Consider the following 26297-nt stretch of genomic DNA (forward strand, 5'->3'; position numbering starts at 1 on the left):
GAAGCCAATGGCTCTGGAAGAAGCTGGGAAATACAATTCTGATATGTGTTGGATATGTTCCCCCTCCAAACCTCATGTTAACATGTGACCCTTAATGTTGGAGACAGGGCCTAGTGGGAGGTGTTTGGGGGATTCCTTATGAATGGCTTGGTCCCATTCCCATGGTAATAAGCAAATTCTCATTATGGTAGTTTAAAAGAGTGTGGTACTGGTCAGGTGAAGTGGCTCAAGCCTGTAATCCCAGCACTTTGGGAGGCTGAAGCAGACAGATTACCTGAGGTCAGGAGTTTGAGACCAGCCTGGCCAACATGGTGAAACCCTGTCTCTACCAAAAATACAAAAATTAGCCAGGTGTTTTGGTGCCTGCCTATAGTCCCAACTACTAAGGAGGCTGAGGCAAGAGAATTGCTTGAACCTGGGAGGAGGAGGTTCTAGTGAGCCGAGATCGCTGCATTGCACTCCAGCCTGGGCAACAGAGCGAAACTCCATTTCAAAAAAAAAAAAAAAAAAAAGAGGGTGGTACCTTCCCCCTTCCCCTCTCTCCTCCCTCTTTCACCGTGTGGAACCACCTGCCTCCCCTTTGCCTTCTATCACGATTGTAAGCTTGCTGAGGCCCTCTCCAGAAGCAGATGTTGAAGCCATGTTTGTACAGCCTGAAGATCTATGAGCCAATTAAACCTCTTTTTGTTATAAATTATCCAGGATTAGGTATCTCTTTATAGTAATGTAAAAAATGAACACAAATTCTAACCACAAATAACTGACTCAAGATGGGCAAAGTCTACTCAAACTATAAAAACAAAGGTTACAAACTCCCATGTTTTACTGTGCTGCATTACTTCACATATTATTATAGAACCCTCACTTGTATTCTTGCTGTTTAAGTCAACTGGAAAACTTGGCTGTGTATGGCTTTTTGGCAAATAAATGAGGATTTAACATAACATTGAGGAAAATAAGCAGAAGTAGGGCATGTTTAAATTGACATTACATTAAATGAAAAGGTTAATAACCTAAAAGTTTTGAGTAGCATAAATTTGGATGTGGTAAATGAATGCGGTCAGAGGACTGTGTGAGAGGAGGCCCAAATCACAGATTCAATCTCCGATGATAAACAACTATGTTTTTTAATTTGTTTAAATGAAAACCAAGCTGAAGCCTAAGTTCTATCATTCATCTTTAAAATGTACTCTTTGGAGCAAGGGAAAAGGGATTGTAAATAAAGATAAAACCATGAATTATAAATAAAGATAAATCCAAGAATTATAAATAAAGAGAAATCCATGACTCCTCCATCACATGACACATTAATTGTATTGATAAAAAGATGGCAAAATGTATAAACAAAAGGGTTACATGTTTTCACTAACATGATAACAACTAAAGGAAAGTATATCACAGGTTAAAATAAGACAAGTGAACATGTGAAAAGGTGAAAAATTTAAACCAATATGAGTTTTTCCTAAATACTTTCTATAACCTGATCAAAGAAGAGCTTTTATTCTTTCTCTTGGCGGAAAAAACAGCTGTCTCACCATCTGTCTGAGAGTTCCTCTGGAACATTGTGCTTGCCTCTGGATTGGCAGAAGGGTTAAACTCCAAAGCTATATGTATAGAGGGAGAAAAGAAAAAAAGATGTAATCATTTATAAAAATTTATCAACTCATTTATTCGACTGCTGCATTTAGGCTATTTCACTGCCTCTACTTTTATTCTTATCCACTGAAATGAATGTATAGACATAAGAAAGAGCCAAGCAAGATGGCACATGCTTGTAGTCCCAGCTACTCAGGAGGCTAAGGTGGGAAAATCACTTGAACCCAGGTCAGGAATTTGAGGCCAGCACGAGTAACAGAGTGACACTCTTCTTCATTTGGAAAAAAAAAAAGAAGAGGTAAATGTTGGCTTTGAGTTGTGTAAAATCAACTTTGCATAAAATAAATCAAGATGGCAGTAAGTTTTAACAGACAGGTCTATTTTATAGTCAAAGTATAAGATGTATTCTAGAGTTTAAAAAATTTTTTAAAGTAAATTCAGCATATCTGTCACTTCCATGTCATTTGGAGACATAGAACCTTAGTTCTGTTGAGTAGCTATCTTCCACAGTCATGTGATATCTCTAAGTCTTCATTTCTTCATTAGCAATACAAAGGGAGAACATACACAGGCCTTATTTGTATTGGAAAGGGCCAAGTGAGACATACATAAACTGTGTTGTAATTCTAAAGAATGACAATAAAGAGCCATTTTTGGGCTCTCATCCAATACTACCCATCTACTAACTGGTGTGTAACATCAATCAGGTTTTCCTTACATCACCAAGCAGACTATATGTTTACACAAGTACTTACATGTTTTGTGTATAAAGGTATAATCAATTAATTCATATATTTGTTTGTTCTAAAGCAATCCTTAAATATCTTGAAAAGTGAGGATAGTACTTCCAAATTACAAAGTCACACTCATCAGGAGTCTTAATTATTCTACTTCTTAAAAAATTAAGAGCCCAACCAAAGTTTAAATAGAAGAGCTATAAGACATTTCCTCCACGGTAATGAATCTCTGGCATTTAAATGAAACCAATAAGCCAACTGGATTTAATATCTTTATGATGCAACATTTTCTATTTTGAAAATTTTAGTTTTTATTCAAGAACCATATTATTACCCAGAATTACTTTTACTTAATCTCTTTGTAAAATTTTAGAGGCAAACCAACTGTTTTCTCTTTTCTACTGCCTCCCATCCCCTGCCTCTCCCAGCAGCGTAGAGACTGAAAAACTCCAACCTTTTTTTTTTTGGTGAGATGGGGTCTCACTCTTGTCACCCAGGCTGAGTGCATTGGCGCGATCTCTGCTCACTGCAACCTCCGCCTCCCGGGTTCAAGCAATTCTCCTTCCTCAGCCTCATGAATAGCTAGAACTACAAGCATGCACCACCACGCCCAGCTAATTTTTGTATTTTTTTTTTTAGTAGAGACGGGTTTTCACCTGTTGGCCAGGCTGGTCTCGAACTCCTGACCTTAGGTGATCCGCCCGCTTCAGCCTCCCAAAGTGCTGGGATTACAGACGTGAGTCACCGTTCCCGGCCAAAACTCCAACTTTCTTCTCTTTGAACAAGATGCTGTTGTCAGGAAAGGAAAGAATAGAGTGGGAGCCATGGCAACAAACACTCTTACAGGGAAAGTCTGAGACTTTAACCTGCGATCTTTATATTATACATTAAAAGTCTACACTGACATTTCATGTCTTTTGAAAGTTTTGACCATGACCCAATCCCCACATCTTTTAGAACAAGGAGGTAAAGTCTGTTAAGTCACCAGAATAAATCTGGAGACATATTTTGTGTTAAAGTAAGAATTTTAAAGTAATCAGAGCCTCATAGGTAAACTCCTTTGAGAAACCCCAAACACACACACACACAACCACTTTTCTGTAGCCCTGACCAGGATGTTTCACACTGTTTCACAATTATTTTAAGCACTCTTCTTTTTTCTTTTTCCTTCTGCATTCAAATTACAGTTAGAAGAAACTAAGCAGCCTCTATCAAGGTGACTTACAGCAGCCCATTAAGAATGCCATACAGCCTCTCCCATGGCAACCTCCATTCTGATTTTAAATAAGAAATTCCCGAATACCTGAATATGAACTGTCCTGAGATTTAGCTACTTTAACAAAGGAAACAATTAGGCACTTACCTGGTTCCTTCACTTAGGTACCATGTAGGTAGGTACAAAGAAAAAATAAGATGGGTGCTGGAAAGTTGGGATATTTGAGTTTTTATTGAGAAAAGGAAGAGAATAGTCCAAAGAAGCCTCAACAAAGTCCCACAGGATGATAAACCGAGTTACAGACAATGTTGTCTCATCATCTGTTTGACAGTTCCCATGGAATATTGTGCTTGCCTCTGGATTAGCAGAAGGGTTAAACTCCAAAGCTATATGTATAGAGGGAGAAAAGTAAAAAAGATGTAACCATTTATAAAAATTTATCAACTCGTTTATTCAATTGCTGCTTATTCAACAAGAAGAGCTATAAATAAATGGTCCCATGGCAGCCTGGGAGAAAGACGAGAGAGCAAGAAGTGGGCGATTGGGAGGGGAGGTGAAAAGAAACTGCTGGACTTGGTGGGGAAAGACTAAGGGGTGGGAATGCAAGGCAGAGCCAGCTTGTGCTCCTGGCCAGCCCCCGGGAAAGCTGGCTACAGACAGAAAGGAGCTCGAAGTGGGCAATGCCTCCCAGGGGACCTTGGGGACAGCAGCAGCCAGAGGCAAGCAGAAGGCAGATGGCATCCGTCACCTCCTTACCTTCAGGCATCTCCCAGTCATGGATGTGGTGCATGTGGAGGTCCTCACCAACTTCAACAGTCACTGCAGCAGGCTGCACAGCAGCAGCCATGGGTGCCCCTGCCATCCTGTCCCCAGCTCCTGCCATCCCGTCCCCAGCTCCCGTCTCATAGATCTCGGACTCAGAGGGACATACTGACCCCCGCAGCTGGTCAAACTCGTGGCTGGCCCTGGGGCGCACATAACAGGTCAGTATGCTCCCCATGGGACGCCTCTACTGTCTGCCACCACCTGTGCCCCTGCTCACAGCTTTGGCCTCGCACTCCCGCTGCCCTAGGCCGAGGCTATGCTGCACTTGCAGAGATGGTCTTGCCCACTGCTCACCTGCCTACCTCACAGCCTGGGGCCCAGGGCCCGGACCAAGGCCTGCACCCTGCCACCTCCCCGAGTTGACTTGTCTGGGAGGGTGAAGACCAGTCGACTTATTTAATAGGTTGTGAACCCAACAAGCACTGAGAGACACAACAACTGCCTGAAGAGAGAACAGACAGAGCTCCTCCTCCTTCTGTAGTCACCTACAGACTGAAGCCCACTGGCCCAGGTGGGAGCCCAGGCATGTGGCACACAATGCCCTCCCCGAAAGCTCATAGTGCCCCACCCTGGCTGCCACCCCTCCCCAACAGTTCAGAATGCCCTTGCCTGGGCTGCCCCACCCTGTAGCTTATGATGCTGCTCCTCACCTGGCCCCTCGTGCAGTGCCAGGTGGACTAAGGTTTTCATCCATCACCAGCTTCCTGAGATTTTTAGTCCTAAGAAAAGCACAGGGTAGTTCATTACTTGAAGCCATCTTCCTCTATGAGTTCTACACAAAGCCTCAGTAGAGTGGGTCCCTTTAGCAACCAAGTTGAACAACTTTTATTTGCTGACTGAATGTAGATACACCTGAACGGCTGACTGCTTTTGTAACTAAACACTCCTCTCCTGTCTTCCAATGAGTGGTCGTTTTTGTCTGCAACTTGACCACAGCAATCCCTGGTTCCCTAGCTCTACTCTCAATAAAGAGTTACGGCTATGTGTCTTGAATGACACCTTAGGACCCATCCTGCCTCCACCTCCTTCTCCACAAAATAGAAACCTAACTTGTCCCTCCAAGCTCTGAAATGCTGAAACTTACCAACTCCCTTTTCTCCCCGCTATTTCTTCCTTCCATGGCAGGGACTTTCAGGTTTTCTTTCTTTTACTAACAGTACTATGCATGATTTTGTCATACAAAATCGAGAGCCATAAAGTGGTTTACTGCAATCTAAAGTGGGTTACCACAGTCCTAATTCAATAAAGATGAATACTTGACATCTGGCAAGTAGTGTGTGCCTGACAGTGTCCCCACTGTGTTATGCTCATTTAACCCTCAGAAACAATCTCATTTACAGACTTTACAGGAGTTGAGATGGAGAAGGTAAGTAACCTCCCCAAGGTCACATGACTGCTAAGGGTGGGGCCACAATTTGAGCCCAGGTAGTCTGAATTCCCCAATTCCTCAAGCATGAATATCAGACAGTGTATCAGTCTGTTTTCACACTGATATAAAGAAATATCTAATGTTGGGTAATTTATAAAGGAAAGAGGTTTAATTGATTCACAGTTTCACATGGCTGGGGAGGCCTCAGGAAACTTACAATCATGGCAGAAGGGGAACCAGGTCTGACTTACATGGTGACCGCACAGAGTGTGAACATGTGAAGGAGCAACTGTCAAACACGTATAAAACCATCAGATCTCAGCTAGGCACGGTGGCTCACACTTGGAACCAGCACTTTGGGAGGCCAAGGCAGGTGGATCAACTGAGGTCAGGAGTTTGAGACCAGCCTAGCTAATGTAGTGAAATCCTGTCTCTACTAAAATTAGAAAAATTAGCTGGGTGTGGTGGTGCATGCCTGTATTCCCAGCTACTCAGGAGGCTGAGGCAGGAAAATCACTGGAACCCAGGAGGCAGAGGCTGCAATGAGCCAAGATCATGCCATGGCACTCCAGCCTGGGCAACAGAGCAAGACTCCATCCCAAAAAATAAAACAAAACAAAACAAGACCAAACCCTATAAGATCTCATGAGGACTCACTGAATACCACAAGAACAGCATGATGAAAACTGCCCCCATGATCCAATCACCTCCCCCCAGGCCCCTCCCTCAACACTTGAGGATTATCGGGATTACAATTCATGATGAGATTTGGGTGGAGACATGGCCAAACCATATCAGAAAGTAAAGGTAGAAGTCAAGCTTGGATGGGAAGTGACAATATAAATTATTATTATTTTTTTGAGATGAAGTTTTGCTCCTGTTGCCCAATGAAATTGTTTAGATTAGCTTTGGACTCCCACAAAAGCAAGAAGGGAGAAAGGACCATGTGACTCTAGAGATATTTTTGGCAAAGGAAAGGTTTAGGAAAACATCTTTTGATGACCTTTATTTTAACACACTTAAAAAAAAAAAGAAAAACTACTGTGGGAAAAAGGATTTTATGTATAGAAAAGTCTACACTTCTTGACACAACTAACTAAAAAAAGTCTGATATACTAAACAAAACCCAAATAATGTCTTCCCTAAATGTGGGTAACTTGAAAATCAATTTGAGCAAAAATCAAGGAGTTCAATTATAAATAAGTATATCAACAAAGTGAAAGATGGCTTTAATGTTTCCTACAAAAAGTTAAAAGAAATAACAGCAACTTTAGAGGAAGAGGAAAAAATAATTAATAAGAAAATTATATGCAATTGCAAAATTTGTGAATATTTACAAACTCTAACATATAACTATAAAACGGACCAGAAGAATCATTATCATAGGAAGCAAAGGGGCATTTCAAAAATCAGAGAAGGAGGAATGATTCATATTTAACTTAATTCTGTGGAAAATATTTAAGTAACATTTGAGGACAAAAATAGGTGATATGTTGAAACGCGGGAAACCACAGTGGAAGGAAAAAGAACTCAAGAAAACTCAGTTTCAGTAACCAGTATCCAGTAAAATCTTCAGGACCTAGAGGCTACAATCTGTGTTAATAGTATCTGAAGACCCAGAAAGGTCATTAGAAATCATTTTGGATAATTCTTTTTATTTTTGAGATGGAACCTCGCTCTGTCGCCCAGGCTGGAGTGCAGTGCCGTGATCTTGGCTCACTGCAAGCTCTGCCTCCCAGGTTCACGCTATTCTCCTGACTCAGCCTCCCGAGTAGCTGGGACTACAGTGGCCCACCACCACCCCCAGCTAATTTTTTATATTTTTTAGTAGATACAGGGTTTCACCGTGTTAGCTGGGATGGTCTCGAGCTCCTGATCTTGTGATCCGCCTGCCTCAGCCTCCTAAAGTGCTGGGAATACAGGTGTGAGCCACCGCGCCCGACCCATTTTGGATAATTCTTATAGACTTGAGATGATGTCTATTTAAAGTTACAAAATAGTGCCTGTATTTCTGTATTCACTACAGAAAACAACTGGATATGGACAGGAAACTAGCATGCTGTGCCACAATCTCTAAAGAAAGATTAGGGAAGTTTCAGCTCAAAGCAAGAATAATCACAATAAAGTTTTACAACCCTTTGCAAGCATATATGAAAAACATACAAAAGTTTGTAATGATCTTTTCTTAAGCTAAGAGAACAGAAAACATGAGAAAAATTAAATTATAAAATGAACCTTTGGTTTACAGGTAAGAAACATTTTATGACAGGAGATCAGGGTTGCACAGTGTATTATGTGAATGTTGTGACTTATTGGTTTCATCTTGGGTATCATAAGTTGACATTTTGTAAAAGTGATTTTTCACAGGAATTTTTTCAGGTGCCCTATAAAGTCCTGTCCCATCAGAAGTGAATAATAATCTTCCATATTCTTGAAATAGCTTAATGGCATCTTCTACAGTCTTCCATTGTTTAGGTAAACCTGGGAATCATGTTTGGGTATCGTCTCATCCAACTTCTTTACCCATCCCCATCATAAGTCAGGAAAGTCTTGGATATTTTCTGCTCTAGCAATTAATTCATCATTAATCCTGGAGTTATTTGCTATTACAGTCATTTGTCCAACTTCACTTTCCGTAAGCATGACCCATTTGCCACCATTAACTCCTAAACCATACTGAATTTGTACATCTGACTTTGTGAGCAAAAGTTCTATGTATATCCTGTAATTCTTGCCTAGTATGAAACTTACTTTCAGTAGAGATTGTATTTCCGCACTCATGCACCTATGTAACTTGCACTGTTACTGCTGGTCAGGCTTTCCAGGGGCCATGATAACCTCCTGGGTTCTCTGGAAGAGGGACATATTCTTCAGGATGACGTTGTAATATTTTGTTCGCTAAAATCGTCTATCTAAATGGATAGTTCCTAATGTCTTGAGTAATAAGGCTGGTACTTTTTATTTTTCTTCGCTCTTCGAGTTGATGTGACCAATTCCTGAGGTTGGGTAATCAGGCCAGTATCACACTGGTCTTTGCCAGAACTTTTTGCCTAATACATTTCTCTACTGCTTTCTATAGGTCACTAGATGTTCTGGAATCCAATTTTAAAAAATGTCTTGTGAATGACTTGCAACATGGTCATTTAATTTTCAAATATAATTTGCAAGTGAAATGTGTAGGACTCCCATAAGGCACAATGACCTAGATCCTGGGTATGATCCCCTCCAAAGAGGCAAATAGTGAATTCAGCAAGCTCATTCATGTCTGCTTACACCAGTCACTTCTGAACTGCTCAATGGCAGGCAGGGGGAATGACCTCTGATTGGCAGATGTCCACTCACTATGACCCTGGATTGGACATATAGTTACCTTGAGTCAGGCCAGTCATGTGTTGTTGGACTGTTCCTTGGAGATATACTCATTAGTGACTGTTAAGGTACCTGAGTTATTAGGTGCCTGTAGACTATGCCCAGTGATATGTGCATTACGTACAAAAGCTCTCTAGCTGCGCTGACACTGACTGAAGCTGTGAGGTTTCACAATGACACGTCAGACAATACATATGTTCAGATTTACCATTTATCAACAGGTCTTTACACTATTAATTATGCAATTATCATTCTACACACAGGCAGTAATAAAGGGAGTAAAAAGCCACAGCCATGGCTCGGGGGACCAGTGTACCTCCAGAAGAGTCCAGTGGGTCCAGAAGCCCTTTGGATGCTGGTCAGAGGCTCCTTTTGGGCAGCAGACAACAGGTCTGGAGAAGTCCTTAGAGTTCTCATGGACAAAGCTTCTGAAGGCATATTAGACAAGATCTTGTCGTTGCTGGTTTTATGATCCTCTGCAGATGGGTCTATTCTCATTATCTCAGCCACCTTTCACTTCCTATCAGTTCATTTCAGGTCTCTCATGATCCCAGGCAGCAGTAGTTGTTATCACGTGAGTACGTTCATATATGTTTATCTCTTTGGGGATGGGGGGACAACTTCACTGTGGACTTAATTCTACTGGAGATGAGTGACCCTATTTTAAGTCAACAAGATCACAAATTAATATCACCTATTGTCAGGGCAGACAATAGCTACCACCTGGGGCTGAAAGCAGGTAACTCCATTTATTCTGCCAACATTCTGTCTTGATTATGGCGCCAGTTGCTACAAGGGACTTCCTTTTCACCACTTGTTTTTCACAAGGTTTGAGTTTGAACTGCTAACATTCTACTGATTTCTGGGTGAAGGGACTGACTGCACCATCCTAGCCTGTCACAGCACTTGCCCCAGTACTTCCACTTTAAGAGTTTTCCACCTTGTCCAGAACTACAGTCCATTAATCCCCTCATTTTCTCTCTTAAGAGAATAAACAGGCCGGGTGCGGTGGCTCACAACTGTAATCACAGCACCTTGGGAGGCCAAGGAGGGTGGATCATTTGAAGTCAGGAGTTCGAGACCAGCTTCACCTACATACTGAAACCTCATCCTTACTAAAAAAAAAAAACCACAAAAATTAGCCAGGTGTGGTGGCGGGCACCTGTAATCCCAGTTACTCGGGAGGCTAAGACAGGAGAATCGCTTGAACCTCGGAGGCGGAGGTTGCAGTGAGCCAAGACTGTGCCACAGCACTCCAGCCTGGGTGACAGAATGAGACTGCTTCTCAAAAAAAAAAAAAAAAAAAAAAAAAAATTCCTGCATTCTGAGAAGGTATAATCATCAACACATTTTTGAGCACAACTATGCACACATGCACTTCTCATTCACAAGCCATGCTGTGTGCACACACTGATGCCCCTAGATTTCTTTTTTGAAGAGATGGTGTCTTGGTGTGTCACCTAGGCTGGATAGCAGTGTTACGATCACAGCTCACTGCAGCCTCAAACTCCTGGGTTCAAGTGATCCTCCTACCTCAGGCTCCTAAGTAGCCTGAACTACAGGAATGAGCCACCATTCCCCACCAATGTTTTCATTTTTTTGTAGAGATGAAATCTTGCTATGTTGCCCAGGCTGGTCTTGAACCCCTGGCCTCACGGAATCCTCCTGCCTTGCTCTCCCAATGTGCTGAGATTACAGGTATGAACCATTGTGCCCAGTCACCAGATTCTTTATTAAGAAGAAAATTTGTTTGCTGACATGTAGACAATGAATTCATAAATAATAGGTCACAAATTACCAATTAACAAGTCAATATAAACGAGTTGAGTAAACACACAAAAATAACAGTATAAATTAATAAACAGTTTATGACTTCAAGTTTCTTTTTTTCTTTAAAATGTAACTCTGACAGAGACTGATACTTGTCCATTTCATGGAAAAGTCAGAGGTGGCTGAAATGTCAGAGGTACACTTATTAACACCTTGCTGCTTTCTGCGTAGCTTCCTCTCAGTATTTCACCAGTTGGGATTGACTCACCTCTCCTGCTGGGTTCAGGAGCCAGACAGGAACACACAGAACTGGGAATCCAAAGTCATCTCTGACACTAAAAGCAATGAAAACATAAATAACCAAACATATTATCAAGAAATGAACAAGGGATCGACATTAAGTACAGCAAGAAGAGAAGAAAGCATTTAATCGGCCAGGCTTTCATTCTGACAAAATAATTTACCACACGCATGTCTCTATCTGACATGTGTGAATAGAAAAAGAAGAGGTGACAATAGAGTAGAGGATTCCTCTTCCAATTGTCTCTGATCTATTCAACTTTTGTTACAGGTCAGAGAGTTCTCCAATTTATTAATAAACAACAGAGATAATGTGGCAACCAGGACACAGAGACATACTGAGAGTACTGCTCAGCTCTCTGCCTAGGCCTGATTCTGCTGATTCGTGACAATGAGCGCTGTGAAATTTAGAGGCAGGTCAATACACACACACACACACACAAAAGAGATACTTCATAGGCAAAAAGCACCAAAGATATAAAACAAAATGTCTGAAAGACCATACAACAACTTCTGATGAAATACTGTTTGCATTTTGCAGAAGTAAAATGTTCATCACCAAACCTACATTTAGCTTAAAAATTACAATAAGTACAGTACTTTTGGATCCCATCTCCAATTCATATCTTATCAGCATGTAATAATCACACTGCATCTACAACAAATCTGGATGGACTTTTTATAATGAATACAACTTGTACAGTAAGAAGGAAATTTTTTGAAATACTGAGAATACAACACTTGTATGCCATGCTCTACTTCACAAGTCAAAAGAAATAATCATTTCTATTTTTAAAATGTATTGAAATGAAATACAGAGAAGTATATTCTAATACCAGTTAACATTAAGAGAATATATCTCTAAACCAAAGATCTTGGATCTTCTAGGAAGACAAAATAAACCTGTATATATTTGGGTAAGAAAAAAAATTAAGAGACCAAGAAAGGAGAGAGGATGTTAGCACAGAGTCATCTCCCAAAATGGCTTTCCGACGCATTTGACCAGTTTTCAAGTCCATTTGTTTTTCCTCCTTTGGCAATAACAGCCTGTATTACCAAGGAAACGCAAAATAATTCAATTTGTACGTTAATCAACTCATCTGGAAATGGCAATATAGTCAATGAAAATACAAAGGAACAAAAAATGTCAAGGAATTGTTTAAGATGTTTAAGATGACACAGAATAGGGAAAAAATAATCTGATAAACACCGGAAGAGTTAATAAGCAAACTCAGGCATGGTTCCCTAACACCACACTTCAAAAGAACTTAAGAGGAATAACCCTACTAAAAATACAAAAAACTAGCCGGGCGTGGTGGCGGGCGCCTGTAGTCCCAGCTACTTGGAGGCTGAGGCAGGAGAATGGCGTGAACCCGGGAGGCGGAGCTTGCAGTGAGCCGAGATCGCGCCACTGCACTCCAGCCTGGGTGACACAGCGAGACTCCGTCTCAAAAAAAAAAAAAAAAAAAAAAAAAAAAAAAAAAAAAAAAAAAAATCTAATTTTAGAAAAAAATTGCTTAAATGGGAAGTTAGTGTTTCATAGATCTTTTAGAAAGGTGATTAATTTCTAAGCTAAAAACACATGATCCTTAACAGAAATGGTTGAGTCCAGGCCCAAGGCAGAAAGAGGGCAAAATGAGCCTGGATCCTCTTGTTCTGTCAGAAAGTAAGAAATGCTCAAAGACTAACAGAGACAGTTGAGAGGACACAGGAGACAGGCTGAAGGCTCCCGCGGCCGAATCTGGGACAGTATAGGCATTAGAATGAACAATGACAGTGATGGAAAATAACCCATGGAATAAAATGCAATTGCATTAGTCAGCAGTGATATGAAAATAAAGGGAAGAACTGAAAGCTCTTTACTAAAAATTCCAGGTAACAAATGTAGAAGGAATGACACAGGAAGAACATCCATTTTAAGTCACCAGTGCCATAACTGATAGAGAAGATCATAAGGAGGCTAAAATCACTGGATGAAAGAAAACTGTATGAAGCTTTTTAACATAGCACAATAGATAAAAATATGAAAACATAAATTAGAAAAAACTAAAACTCGTACCATAAGAGATGGATAAGTTAGAATATAGGAATAATAGGCCAGGCATAGTGGCCCACATCTGTAATCCCAGGATTTTGGGAGGCCAAGGCGGGAGGATTGCTTGAGCACAGGAATTCGAGACCAGCCTGAGCAACATAGTGAGAACTCGCCCCTAGAGCAAAACAAAAAATTTAGCTGGGAGTGGTGATGCATTCCTGTAGTCCCAGGTACTTGCGGGGCCGAAGCAGGAGGATCACTTGAGCCTGGGAGTTCAAGGCTGCAGTGAGCCAAGATCATGCCACTGCACTCCAGCCTGGGAGACAAAGTGAGACCTTATCTCAAAACAAAAACAAAAACAAACCACAATAACAAAAAAAACACTGGTAACAACAAAATCATGACTACATAAAGACTGTATAGAAAACAAAATGCTCAGAATATAGAAATAAAATTATGTATTTTACCTGTAACTATATTAGAAGAGAGTATTCTTGTAGACAAGGATGACTAGAAGGATATGCAAAAATGAAAATAGCTAATAACACTCGTTGTATCAGGCACTGTGGTAGGTAGTTTATGCACATTGTAACAAATTACATACTAGATTATCTCAAAATTTTCAGATAAATTTTACTGAGAGTCATAAATCAATACAACAAAACCAATGTTTTGCAAACATCCACTAAGCATAAAGGTATACAAATTCTTAACCCAGGCTGAAAAGTAATTCACATAAGCCATACATCAGAGGAAACTTACCCATGGGAGATAATACACCATAATCTAAATAAAACTTTCAGAGACAAGGCATGTGGCTTCTGGACAGCCACAAACTCCCTGATTCTGCTCTAGTGTTTTCGCCACCAAAAGAAAGCCAAGTGAACTCAGGTCTCTTAAAACACAAAAAAGCAACATATGGAAGATGGCGTGGTATTTGAGGAATATTTGGGGTCTGCTGAAAAATGCACCCTGTATTTTATTTCAAGAAAATACTCCCTTGTAATGTCAGGTAAGTGAAGAGCCCTCAGAGACACATGCACACACAAAGAAAAACAAAACAACATAGAATGAATCCCACCAAAATGTGTTATGATGGCAGAATTATGGGTGACATGATCTTCCATAATATATCTTTTTATTAAAAATAGAAAAAAGGCAGACTTCCCCTTGATTATCTATAGCCTCTGACCCAAGTGGCTTGGAATCAGAAAACAGCGTCACCCGACTTGAAGCCATCTTGGCATCAATGGTGGAGTGGGTGGAGATGAGACTCTGGACCAGCTCGTGGGTGGGCTCCACCTCGTCCTGTCAAGACCACCAAGAAAGGGCACGTGAGGAAAGCACAAAGATCTTGGAGAGACAGTTTCACCCAGTTTCTCAAAATTATCTTACACACATTTCCCGAGAACATTTCTTAATGCCACAAAAACCAGAGCAGAAAATCCTTATAGCAAAGCTTGAAATGGATCCCCATCTCCATTAAACTTTTCCAAAGCTCAGTGAGTATATAACCTGATAACCTAAACACCTAGCTAGAAAAATCTCACTTCCAGTGCTACAACAATGCTAGCTTTTCTAACATTTTAAAATAACCCTGCTTTTAACCCAATAAAATTCAACTACAGAACTAAGAAATAAATATTGGAAATCCACTTTAAAGTACAGAACGAGGAGACCACTGTGAACGAGAAAAAGAAAAAGACCAATGAGAGCTGGCGAGCACACTGGTTTTGTAGAAATGGAGATAAGCCGTGCAGGTGCCACACTGGCAGCAGGGCCCGCGCCGGGGCCACGGATCAAGGAGGCATGGAGGACAGGACGCTTCTGCTTGGTATAAAGAAAAAAAGGTATTCTTTTTATTCTACATATTTACAATATGCATTTGGGCCTTTATTATAAGTACAAGAGAACAATCGTCAATAAATAAAAGCTGACTACATTACTTTTTTTCTTTAAACAATAGACTTGGAAAGAATAATGAGAGTTCAGAGCAATGACTCCCGTCTCACCGATGCCTGAAAACTGTGGCTGCCACCAAGGTCAACATAGATAGCGTCTTTGTCATACAGCACTCGCCCAACTCTAAAAAGAGGCGCATAAACCATCTGCTCCTTCTTATTTAAACAGCGCTTCTTTTGTTGTTCAGGAGGAGCACAAGGGTCTGGGAGGAAACTGATGTCATACACGGCGAAATCTTCTATTCTACCCCGGGAAGACAGGACCCAAAAAGCCAGCTTCAGCTGACAGGAAGTCAGTAAGTATCTACTGTTGACTGGGGGGTTAAAAACGATGCACAGTCCAATGGTTTAACCCAAGACCTAAAGAAGGGCATCATGTCACACGGGAACAGTGTCCCTCTAGCTACAAGAGGTCAGAGAAGAGGGGATTTGATAACACCTTTGCAGGCCTACACATAGCTGGCTTACTTTTAAAACCTCCAGCAAGGCCATCTTCCCTTGTTGGGTCATTTTTCAGTTTTCCTGAGAAATGAAGCCATCCCAAGAATCCTATGTGTAACTCTAGTATGTTCTATAACAAGAGAATACCTGGCATGTGAAGTTGGCTTTTATTTTTCAAGTGCGCTCCTCTTACATAACCATAAAGTGACACCTGCCGGTCACATTTGATGTTTGTTCAGATATCCTCTGGGTTTGTCAAATCTTCCATCCTAGAAAAATAAACTCAATCATACAGTAGAAATATTTCTATACCTCCTTGCATGTGTCAATGATTCATCACACTCTTGTTCACTAAGCACGTTGTTTAGAAAACTAGACAATGCAGAAATAAGGAAGCACCGTTCACCATCCAGCAGAGGACAAGGGGCAGGCACACAACTGTGTCTCTAGGCTGAAAGTGACATTCATTCCGGAAGACACCAGACAGGGAGGTGACATCCACCTGGGGTTGGGGAGGAGTGAAGAACATATTAAGAAAATCCATTTCTGGAAGAGGGTGAGCCTGTGCTCTGGGATTTTTACTGTGGCTTGGATTCTGGCAGGTGGAAAAAGGGTATTCCAGGCTGAGAAAACCACAGCACAAAGAAGAGCACAAAGGAAGGAAGCTGAAGGCACACACGAGGACTCAAGCACCCGGGCACGAAGAAAGCATCACTGAAAACTGAGGCTGAGTGTAGGATGGGGCCACATCCTGTAGCCTTAAATGATTCTAAGTCCTCCCATTTTCCTAAACATCTCATAATTAATTTACTCCCAAAGGCACAGCATCTTTGAGCAATGATATAAGTAGACATTTTCTATCAACTACACTTCTACCACCACTATTCAAACAGGCACAAAATAAATTCTATCACTGTTCTTTTTCTAGCCTTTTTAGCTTTGAAATATATGGCCCAGGAAGAAAAAGTTTACAATCACTTTTTACCTGTCTGCCAGGATATAAGGGTGAGAAGTTTGCCATGTGAGAGGCCTAAACTTCATAACTGTAATAAAACGGCCCAGATTGTGCATTTCTTGGTTTTGATATTCTCCATGCAGCATTCCAGAAAAGTAGAACAGCTTGGCACCCTAAACATTAAAGGAAAATTAAAAATTAAATTTCAATTAAATTCTCATCAATACTGCAACAAAATAAAAGCTCTAAAAAAGAAGCAATCCTAAGAAGGGAGATTTCCAGCAAAGCCACTGTCCTCAGGCTTCCAGAGCCTTGCTGGCTTCTTTCAGGACTTATTAGAAACCCACAGAGGCAGACTGCTCTGCAGCCGAGCAGGGGCATCCATCTAAGTATGGTGAGGAGAGGGAGGTGAGGCCTCTGAGCACAGAAACGGTTCTGTGGCCGATGGACCAGAGCAGTATGGAAAGGAAGGGGCAGTGCCTGGTCCTGCAACTGGGAGAAACTTCTGATGTACTCTATTATAAAGTCCTGACCCCAAAACACCTAGACACTACCTGGTGCAACAGGTACAGAGACAAATGAAATATACCAAGAGGCCCAGAATAAGCACTCTCTTGAGGGAAACCTTCCAGAGACTGGGAACACAAACATAATGGGAATTCAGGAGGCAAATCCTAGATAGATGTTTAGTAACGTCTCTTCAGTCTTTTTGTTTGTTTGAGACGGAGTCTCACTCTGTCACCCAGGCTGGAGTGCAGTGGTGCAGTCTCAACTCACTCTACCTTCTGCCTCCCAGCTTTAAGCAATTCTCACATCTCAGCCTCCCAGTAGCTGGGATTACAGGCGCATGCCACCACACCCGACTAATTTTTGCATTTTCAGTAGAGATGGGGTTTGGCCATATTGCCCTGAGCTCGAAACTCCTGGCCTCAAGTGATCCGCCCAACTCTGCCTCCCAAAGTGCTGGGATTACAGGCTTGAGCCACTGTGCCCGGCCTCTTCAGTCTATTTTAAAAGGATTATACTGTTAGTTTCTAACAATTATTTCTCTTCCTACCTGGTAAACTTCTGTCCAGAAGCTGTGTTTTAATCACTTCTTTGTCTTCTTCAGTTGCTTATTATGCTTGAAGGAGTTGAGGTGGGTGAGAACTCCCATAATTTTAGGAAAGCCATGTACTTGACAGATGTTTAGAAACTCAAAGGTTTCCATTTCAGACCCAAAGTGGCATCTATAAGCATCGGTACCTACAAGCAGAACACATCATTTCTCAAAGAAATTACCAAAACAGACCACCTACACTAGGGGTTGGCAACTGGCCCACGGGCCAAATCCACCCATCACCTGTGTTTGTAACTAAAGTTTTATTGGAACACAGACACATGAATTCATTTACATATTGTCTATGGCTGCGTGTGCACTACAACTGCAGAGCTAAGTAGCTGTGAAAGACATGATCCACAAAGCCGAAAATATTTACTATCTGGCCCTCGACAGAAAAGTCCCACTACAGAGTAAATCAAATGACTACACAGGCATCACCCAGAGAAACCACCACCCTCTGACTTGCTCTAAAAGGCAACCATAAGACAATGCCCACTAGGATATAAACTTTCATTTTAGGAATTCTAATGCGTGAGAAGTAACTCAGAAAAGGCTGGGTCTAACCTGGTCCTTACCTAAGAAATCCTAATTTAAAGAAATGAAGTTTTCTGTAATGTACTTTTAAGCCAAATAACAGGTCTCTGACATCCAAAGAATGGGAAGAAAGTGATAATCAATGAAATATATTAAATATATACAGAAAACCAACCTCTTCTTTCAATCTCTTCACAGAAAAAAAAAAATCTGTTTTTTTGCTGAGAAGTATGCAGTGGAAACCTCTATCTTGTATGTTAATTTGTATAACTCAAGTACTCAGAATTTTTTTTAAATAGCTATCAGTTTAGGATTAAGTCAAAAAACAGTAAGATTATGATGAATGGTAGTCTATAAGAAAATACAAGCAGATAAGGCCAATTTTTTTGGTTTTTTTTTTTTGAGACGGAGTCTCGCTCTGTTACCCAGGCTGGAGTGCAGTGGCGCGATCTTGGCTCACTGCAAGCTCTGCCCCCCGTATTCATGCCATTCTCCTGCCTCAGCCTCCCGAGTAGCTAGAACTACAGGCGCCCACCACCACGCCCGGCTTTTTTGCATTTTTTTAGTAGAGATGGGGTTTCCCAGTATTCGCCAGGATGGTCTTGATCTCCTGACCTCGCGATCTGCCCACCTTGGCCTCCTAAAGTGCTGGGATTACAGGCGTGAGCCACCGCACCCGGCCAAGACCAGTTTTTAAAATTTAAGACACTTCAAAGACGCAAAATAATTTCAGAATTCATTCCTGGAAACTTCTACTTTTAATATTAAAGATAGTTGTTTTTATCTTTCCATGAATAACTAAAAATAACACAAAATGGAAATAGAAATGCCCAAATTTGATTAAACTAGGAAACATTCAAAACTCGAAACCACAGAATATATGAAGTTGGGCTTGTAGGAAAGCACAACTGCCACTGCAGACCGAGGCAGCAAGCAGAGCTCTCCAGCAACACTGGACCAGCTCGAAGAACAGATGGAAAATCCTCATACCACATCTGATGTCAGAGTGCCAAGGGGCAAGCAGCTGGTTGTAGGGTCAGGAAGAACAGGGAGGAAACAGTCCCTCAGCTGCCAATCTTTGTCATCTAAGCCAGTGTTACTCCCCTAATCCACACACGCATGTACACGCCTAAATCCACGTACTGTGTGTGCCTTTGCCGTGGTCAGGAGGCTCTGACAACCCAGAGCAGAGCAATCAACATAAGCCAGGCTAAATAAATTATGGTGCATCCATAGAATGGAATATTATATTAAAAAGAAGGTCGCAGCGCTACAGTACTTACTGATTATATACCTCCAAGATATATTACATGAAAAAAGCAAAGCATAGAAGAGTGTGTAAAATAAGCTACCATTTGTGTTTTTAAAGGGTGGCATGTGTGTTTATATGCATCTGGAAGGATACTGCTCTGCAGGGACCTGAGAGACCAGTGGTTAGAGCAAGGAAAGAGAAAACGTGCATTGTGTGTACCCTGCATTAGTTAGAGTGCTTTACCAAATGTGTGTGCTCCTTTTGAAAATCTGAAAAAGATTTACATAGGCATCTCTCTCAGTGATGGTTAAGAGGCTGGGAAGGGGACCAGGGAGGGAGGGACAAAGAGGGAAAGGTTAACAGGTACAAAAATACAGTTACGTAGAATAAATTCTAGCATCCAATAGCACACTAGGGTGACTATAATTTATTATATAATTCAGAATAACTAAAAGAATGAAATTAAAATGCCTCTAACACAAAGAAATTATAAATGTTTGAAGTGATGGATATCCAAATTACCCTGATTTGATCATCACACATTGTATGCTTGTATCAAAATACTACATGTACCCCATAAATATGTACAACTATTATGCACCCATAATAACTAAAAATAAAAAAAAGTAAAGGCATCTCTTAACATACATGTCTTTAAAATTAGAAACTTGCTACATTTTAAATGAAAGAGAAACAAATAACTTCTATGAACTATTTCAATCATTTCAAGTATACAAGATTTAGTAATCTTTACACTTTACATTAATAACACTAATTTTTACTAATAGTAGCATAACATTTGAATGTTACTTAGTTTTCCGACATTAAAACGAAACAACTTTAAAATCTGTATTACTTTTTCCTTATATTTTAGGAGTCTTCCTGGGTCAAAGTATAAAATCTGTAGCTCTAGAAAAAACTAAATAAAAATGAAAAAAACCAAGGTATCTGTCACCCCACACTTACTAATCAATATGGCTTATTCTTTTGCTTTTTTTGCTTTTTTTTTTTTTTTTTTTCCTGAGACAGAATTTCGTTGTTGTTGCCCAGGTTGGAATGCAATGGCACAATCTCGGCTCACCACAACCTCCGCCTACCAGGTTCAAGCGATTCTCCTGCCTCAACCTCCTAAGTAACTAGGATTCTAGGGATGCACCACCTCACCCGGCTAAATTTTGTACTTTTAGTAGACATGCGGTTTCTGCATGTTGGTCAGGCTGGTCTTGAACTCCTGACCTCAGGTGATCCACCCACTTCCGCCTCCCAAAGTGCTGGGATTACAGGCATGAGCCACTTCGTCTGGCGTTTGTTGTTGTTGTTGTTGTTGTTGTTAATTTGTATTTTATTTTTCTAATTTAAAAGATAGTTAATAGAGTATCAGGAATAGTGAACATTATCATTTCCATAAATGCAAGAGCGTGTACATTTTCCACACACTGAGTACTATCTAAATTTTCTATTGATAAACTCTGACCACTTCTTCAGGCAATTCATGTACTTACTTTAGCGTTATCATTAAGGATGAAGGTTCTAGAACCATCAAGAACAAGGGTCCCATCTTCACACAAGTTACTTAACTGCTGGGAGGCTCTATTTCATCTTATGTAAACTACAGATAATACCTACTTACCTCAAGGGTGTATCAAGGGTTTATGTAAGCTAAATTTGTAGAAAGCAGTTAGCACAGTGCCAGGAAGGGTCCAAGAAGAAACGGTACTTACTATGATATATTTGTATGTATATATGTATGCATGTTAATGAGCTCTTATTAGCTGTGTTCACTAAAGGTTTTCTCCATCCTGTGATTTGCTTTTAGATTTTGGAATACATTTCATTGTGCACATTCCATTTGTATTATTAATATAATAACATTTATTACTACTATTATTATCATCATCAATTCAGTCACACCTACTGTATCCCTGATGATGATCATGATTCCTTTAATAATCATAAAACTCTCTTCCCTTCACAGGGCAAATAACCTATCACAACGCTGTAAGTCTCCATCAGCACCCCAGGCTGCCCCTGCTGACTTACCAGATCTGCTGCTTTAGCCAGATCAACCATCATGTTAATGTCACACCCACATTCAATAACGGTGAGTCTGTGCTTTTTACCTATTACTGAAAAGATGAAATTTTTACTTTAAAAAGACCCTGAAAAAACTAACCGTCAACTCTAATTTTCATTTTTAAATTGCATCCAGTAAAACACCATATACATTTACAGAAGTGTACCAGAAGTTCATTTTTATGGGCAAAAACTGGTAAAATAAAATAAATTCCATCGTGTTTTTCTTGCTGTGTTCTAAATTTAAGTAACATCAAAAGTCTACCCAGATGAATAAAAGTGCTCGAACACGGAAAAGTCTGGCTCGACATGCTCCATGATAACCATGATCTTGCTGTTCAGCTGCAGGACCATGTCTTCACCTCTATCAAACTTCCCGTATTCCCACTATCGCTAAAAACATCCTCAAACATAATGCAACAGAATATTCATAACGATAATCATTTCTAAATTCAGGTAATAAGAAAATGGTCAAGAAAATAGGGGCTGGGTACAGTGGCTTACGCCTTTGTTCCAGCACCTTGGGAGGCCAAGGCAGGTGGATCCCTTAAGTCCAGGAGTTTTGAGACAAGCCTGGGCCACATGGGGAAACCCCATCTGTACAAAACCAAAAAAGATAGGAAAAAAAAGAAAAATTAGACAGGTGTGGTGGCATACATTACTCAGGAGGCTATGGTAGGAGGATTGCTTGAGCCTGGGAGGTTGAGGCTGCAGTGAGCTGTAATCACACCACTGCATTCTAGCCTGTGCCACAGAGTAAGACTCTGTCTAAAAAAAAGGAGAAGAAAGTATGGATGCTCCAAAGATAAAAGAAAGTCTCAATCCAACTATGTTACTGCAATAACAAGAGATTTCAGAGAGTGCATTACCATTCTACCACTGGAAGTTTGTTTTACTTCCCTCAAACTTGGAAAGGTCACCATCTCCCAAAGCAAATTCTCATAAGAAAAAGAGAAAAGGCGCACTTCCACCAGCATGCGGCTTCATAAGGGCAAGCATGTGCACCTGGCACATAGGAGGTACGTGCTGTCTGTTAAATGATGTGTTCACAGTGACCAGGCCTGCTAGGCCCTTCCAAGGAACATGCTTGGTAGAGCCATAGAGCAGTCAGGATAAGATATGTATCACATCCTTATCTCTGGGAACTTACCCTTTTCTGAAGTTATAGCTAACTTAGTAAAAGTATAAGAGAGGTAACACGATATGACAATATTTAACATGCTCCATTCAAGAAAACAACAAACACACGCATGTCCCTCAGATGACAACAGTCACGCCAACTCTGTGTCTGCGGCAGCATCTCCTACCTGACACGATCCTCACAGGGCCTCTGATCTCGGTCAACTTCTGCCGGGTGAAGTTCCAAATGGGGCATTATATCAAAGTGCTCTTTCCAACTTTGGAGGCCCCGTCACCACTGCCACTATTGGTGGGGGCTCCAGTGGAGTTCGATCAACCACTGGAATATGATGCTTTTTTGTCTTCAAATCCTGACACCTATTCATCAAAGGAAAAAAAAAAAGTAAACTCATTCTCAAAACAGAGTAAAAGGTATCAACCTTATAAATAGACTTTTTTTGGTATACTTATAGATATGAGTACTTTAGTATATTTTATAGAGTACAACAGACAATATATAAATATAATTAACTTGTCAATTATTAACTTCTGACCCCCATCCAAATCATTACTGTTCAATAAAGATGTAACAAGATGACTTCAATAATATAGAGATGAAAATTAAATATTCCTTAAATTTGACTGTTTTAGGAGTGATTTAAATCGTTTTTTAAAAACCAAAACATAAATACCGAGGCAGTGCATCATAACAGATAAGAGCAGAGGCTCTGGAGTTAAATTTGGCTCTCCTACTTACTGGTTATATGATTGGAGGTAACTTGTTTTCTTGACCTCAGTTTTCTTGTCCATAAAATGAGGGCAGGAATGATTCCTACTCTGGTAAGGCTGCTGGAAGGATTTAGTTGAATAATATTTAAAGTCCACTGCTAAGAATATCACAAGGACTCACTAAATAAAGCTATGTTAGTATTACATATTGTAATTTTTGTATTTTATATTACAACTTTGTAAAAGTTGGAGGGAAAAAGCACACTTATCATCACTGTAGAAACAGTTTAAAGTTTAGGAAGAAACAAATTCTATAAATTCTTGTATTTTGGGCAAGAAACACCAACCAGTGTGCAGATGCTGGAGGCAAGGCAGCTTCTATGGGAAGGCTTCTCATGTTTTAGTAAAAGCCACACAACATGCATCTGCATGTCCTTTGGAGCTGGACTAGACTTGTGACTCCAAATGTCACCTGTGAGAGGCTCCTACTATTTAAAAAGAATCAAAGGAAGAACCATCAGGCTATAGCTAAACACACCTGTGAAAGTATCGAGCCATCCCCACAGCAGACTGAACTGCAAAAGCTTTGGGATTTCTCTTCCGGGCATCTTAGTCTCCTAGCTGGAGATCCTGCAGATGCCGCTTCTTTTTCTTTGCAGCTTTGGGTCCATTGTTTTTCTTTCTGTTTCCCTGGTCCTTAGTTTCCATAGTGGCTACTTACCAATAACAAGTAACTGTAACCTACAAGGAAGAAGGTTGGGGTAAGGAGGTGGGAGAAGCATTTTACAATCCAGTCAATACACAGGGGAAAACATTAAATTTCATTTATTTCTTTATGAAGAGATGATGTATTTGTTCACTGAACAAGGGTAGGAACTGCTTAACCATCCCCAATTTCATTTCTCTCTGTTATGCTATAAATTAGATGAGTTACCTCTGCTAAGGTTACATTTTATGGTTAAGTTACTTTTTATTCATCTTAAGTGTCAACATCAGCACTATCTATTTCTGCAAGGATGGAAATATTCTATATCTGTACTTTTCAGCTATTCAGCCTTCAGCCACATGTGGTTACTTAAAATATACTTAGAGAAACTGAAAAAATGAATTTTTAATTAATTTCATTCTAACTCTAAATAGTCACATGTGGCTACCATACTGCACAGCTCATACCTAGAAATCAACCAGACGAATGAAGTGGTTTCCTAACTTAAACTAAAACTTAAATTTTAATAAAAAATTTTAAACCATTTTTTTAACTTCCAATATGATCACAGTATTACTTTTAGTACCTGTCGACTCTAAAACTCCTAAATTACAGCTCATCTACACACATTTGAAAAATAGTAGTATCTGTATGTATGAGATATGACTGGTTCTAGATGATGCCTGGAGACCCCATGGACTTACAGAGACCCTTCCAGTGATTTCTGAGGTACCAGGGAATCTGTGGCCAATAAATTGGTAATCACTGAATTAGTGAGTTTTTTAAGGATATGGGGCTGCATAAAATCTGACAGCTTGATTGAAAAAAAGCGGAGCAGGGTGCCATTTCATTCAATTAAGGTCCTGTATTAATTCCATTTAATAAACGTTTGTGTCTCTGATGTGCTAGCCACTGGGCCAGTAAATGGATATAGCTATGCTCTGACTGGCAGAGAAAATCCAAACTAGTGTCTTCCGTGCCATGCAATGAGAGCTACATTGCAAGGCTGCACAGGGTGCTACTGGAGCATAGAGGTGAGTCAGAGACTTCCCACAGACACACACACGAGCGGAAATAGAAAGTCTTTATATATCACCATATTGTCAAGGAACACCGGCCGGGAGTTAGGAGGGCTGGGAACTAGGAACGCTTTGAAACTGAATAGCTGTGTGATTTCAGAGATCACGTTGCTTCTCTATTTTAGTTCCGAACTTGTACTAATATTTCTCTCCCTTTTGCTCTTGGTGGGAAAAGCACAATTTGGGGTCAACAGATTCGGCTCAGGTCTAAGTCGCCTACCGGCACCACGTCGCCAGGAAACGACGTCTTCAGGACATCTTCCCTCCCAGTCTGGGCTCTCTGCAGGGATTCATCCCGTCACTCTCCCAACGACCCCCGGGGCACACCTCCAGCAGATGCTAAATATGCTGCTCCTCGGGAGCAAAGATGAGTCGGAGGACCGCGGGAGGACCTTCCCAAGCGCACGACTCGCGATCTTCCCAGTGCCCCAGGGCCAGGGACCCCACCGACACCTGCCACAACCCACCGCCGCCTATCCCAGGCCGCCGCACCACCGAACCTGCTCACGACTACGACTTCTCAGGTCCGCTTGGACACCGCCGGAAACGGAAATTCACAGTGGCGCCGACTCGGCGGAGGGAAACAAGAAGACAGAAAAAAGAGACCGGCGCCTGGAGAACGTTCAGGGGAGAGCTGGAGGAAAGACCCCCCCCAACAGCTGAGTGCGGGCGCCGGCGCCGTCTGCGCAGTGCGTTGCGCCGGGACCGCGTCCCTGCTGATTCCGCCACACCCTGCTCTCGCAATCCGCTGTCTCAACTCCCGCGGTAGCACTCCCTAGTTGCGTACACCGAGCTCGCCTGAGTCCTCGCTGAAGGGCAGGGCAGCTGTGCGACCTGGCTCGGGTTCCTTGGTGCCGTGCAAAAAGCCAGAAGGAGACTCATTTAGCAGTGAACTCTGAGTGTGGTCTCCTGTTCTTTTTTTTTGAGACGGAGTCTCACTGGATCACCCAGGCTGGACTGCAGTGGCGCGATTTCGGCTCACCACAACCTCTGCCTCCCGGGTTCAAGAGATTCTCCTGCCTCAGGCTCCCAAGTAGCTGGGATTACAGGCGCCTGTCATTAGCCCGGCTATTTTTTTGTATTTTTAGTAGAGTTGGGATTTCACCATGTTGGCCAGGCTGGTCTCAGG

The 26297-nt window shown here is 41.2% G+C and overlaps 1 protein-coding gene across 1 annotated transcript in view; it reads right to left on the minus strand.

Moving 5' to 3' along the window:
• LOC103215858 (arf-GAP with GTPase, ANK repeat and PH domain-containing protein 11-like) overlaps window positions 1–25495 on the minus strand; it is a 43375-nt gene extending 17880 nt beyond the window's left edge. Inside the window, 12 exon segments of the mRNA XM_073019005.1 lie at window positions 1536–1605; window positions 3868–3935; window positions 4306–5093; window positions 11151–11217; window positions 13242–15888; window positions 16605–16747; window positions 17632–17819; window positions 21503–21588; window positions 22843–23032; window positions 23412–23503; window positions 23922–24124; window positions 25389–25495. Of these exon segments, the coding sequence (XP_072875106.1) occupies window positions 1536–1605; window positions 3868–3935; window positions 4306–4549 (382 nt within the window). The 5' untranslated portion in view covers window positions 4550–5093; window positions 11151–11217; window positions 13242–15888; ... (5 more) ...; window positions 23922–24124; window positions 25389–25495.
• Window positions 25496–26297: the final 802 nt, after the last annotated feature.

The sequence above is a fragment of the Chlorocebus sabaeus genome, chromosome 9, assembly GCF_047675955.1.
Source record: "Chlorocebus sabaeus isolate Y175 chromosome 9, mChlSab1.0.hap1, whole genome shotgun sequence".
In the NCBI taxonomy this organism is placed as follows: domain Eukaryota; kingdom Metazoa; phylum Chordata; class Mammalia; order Primates; family Cercopithecidae; genus Chlorocebus; species Chlorocebus sabaeus.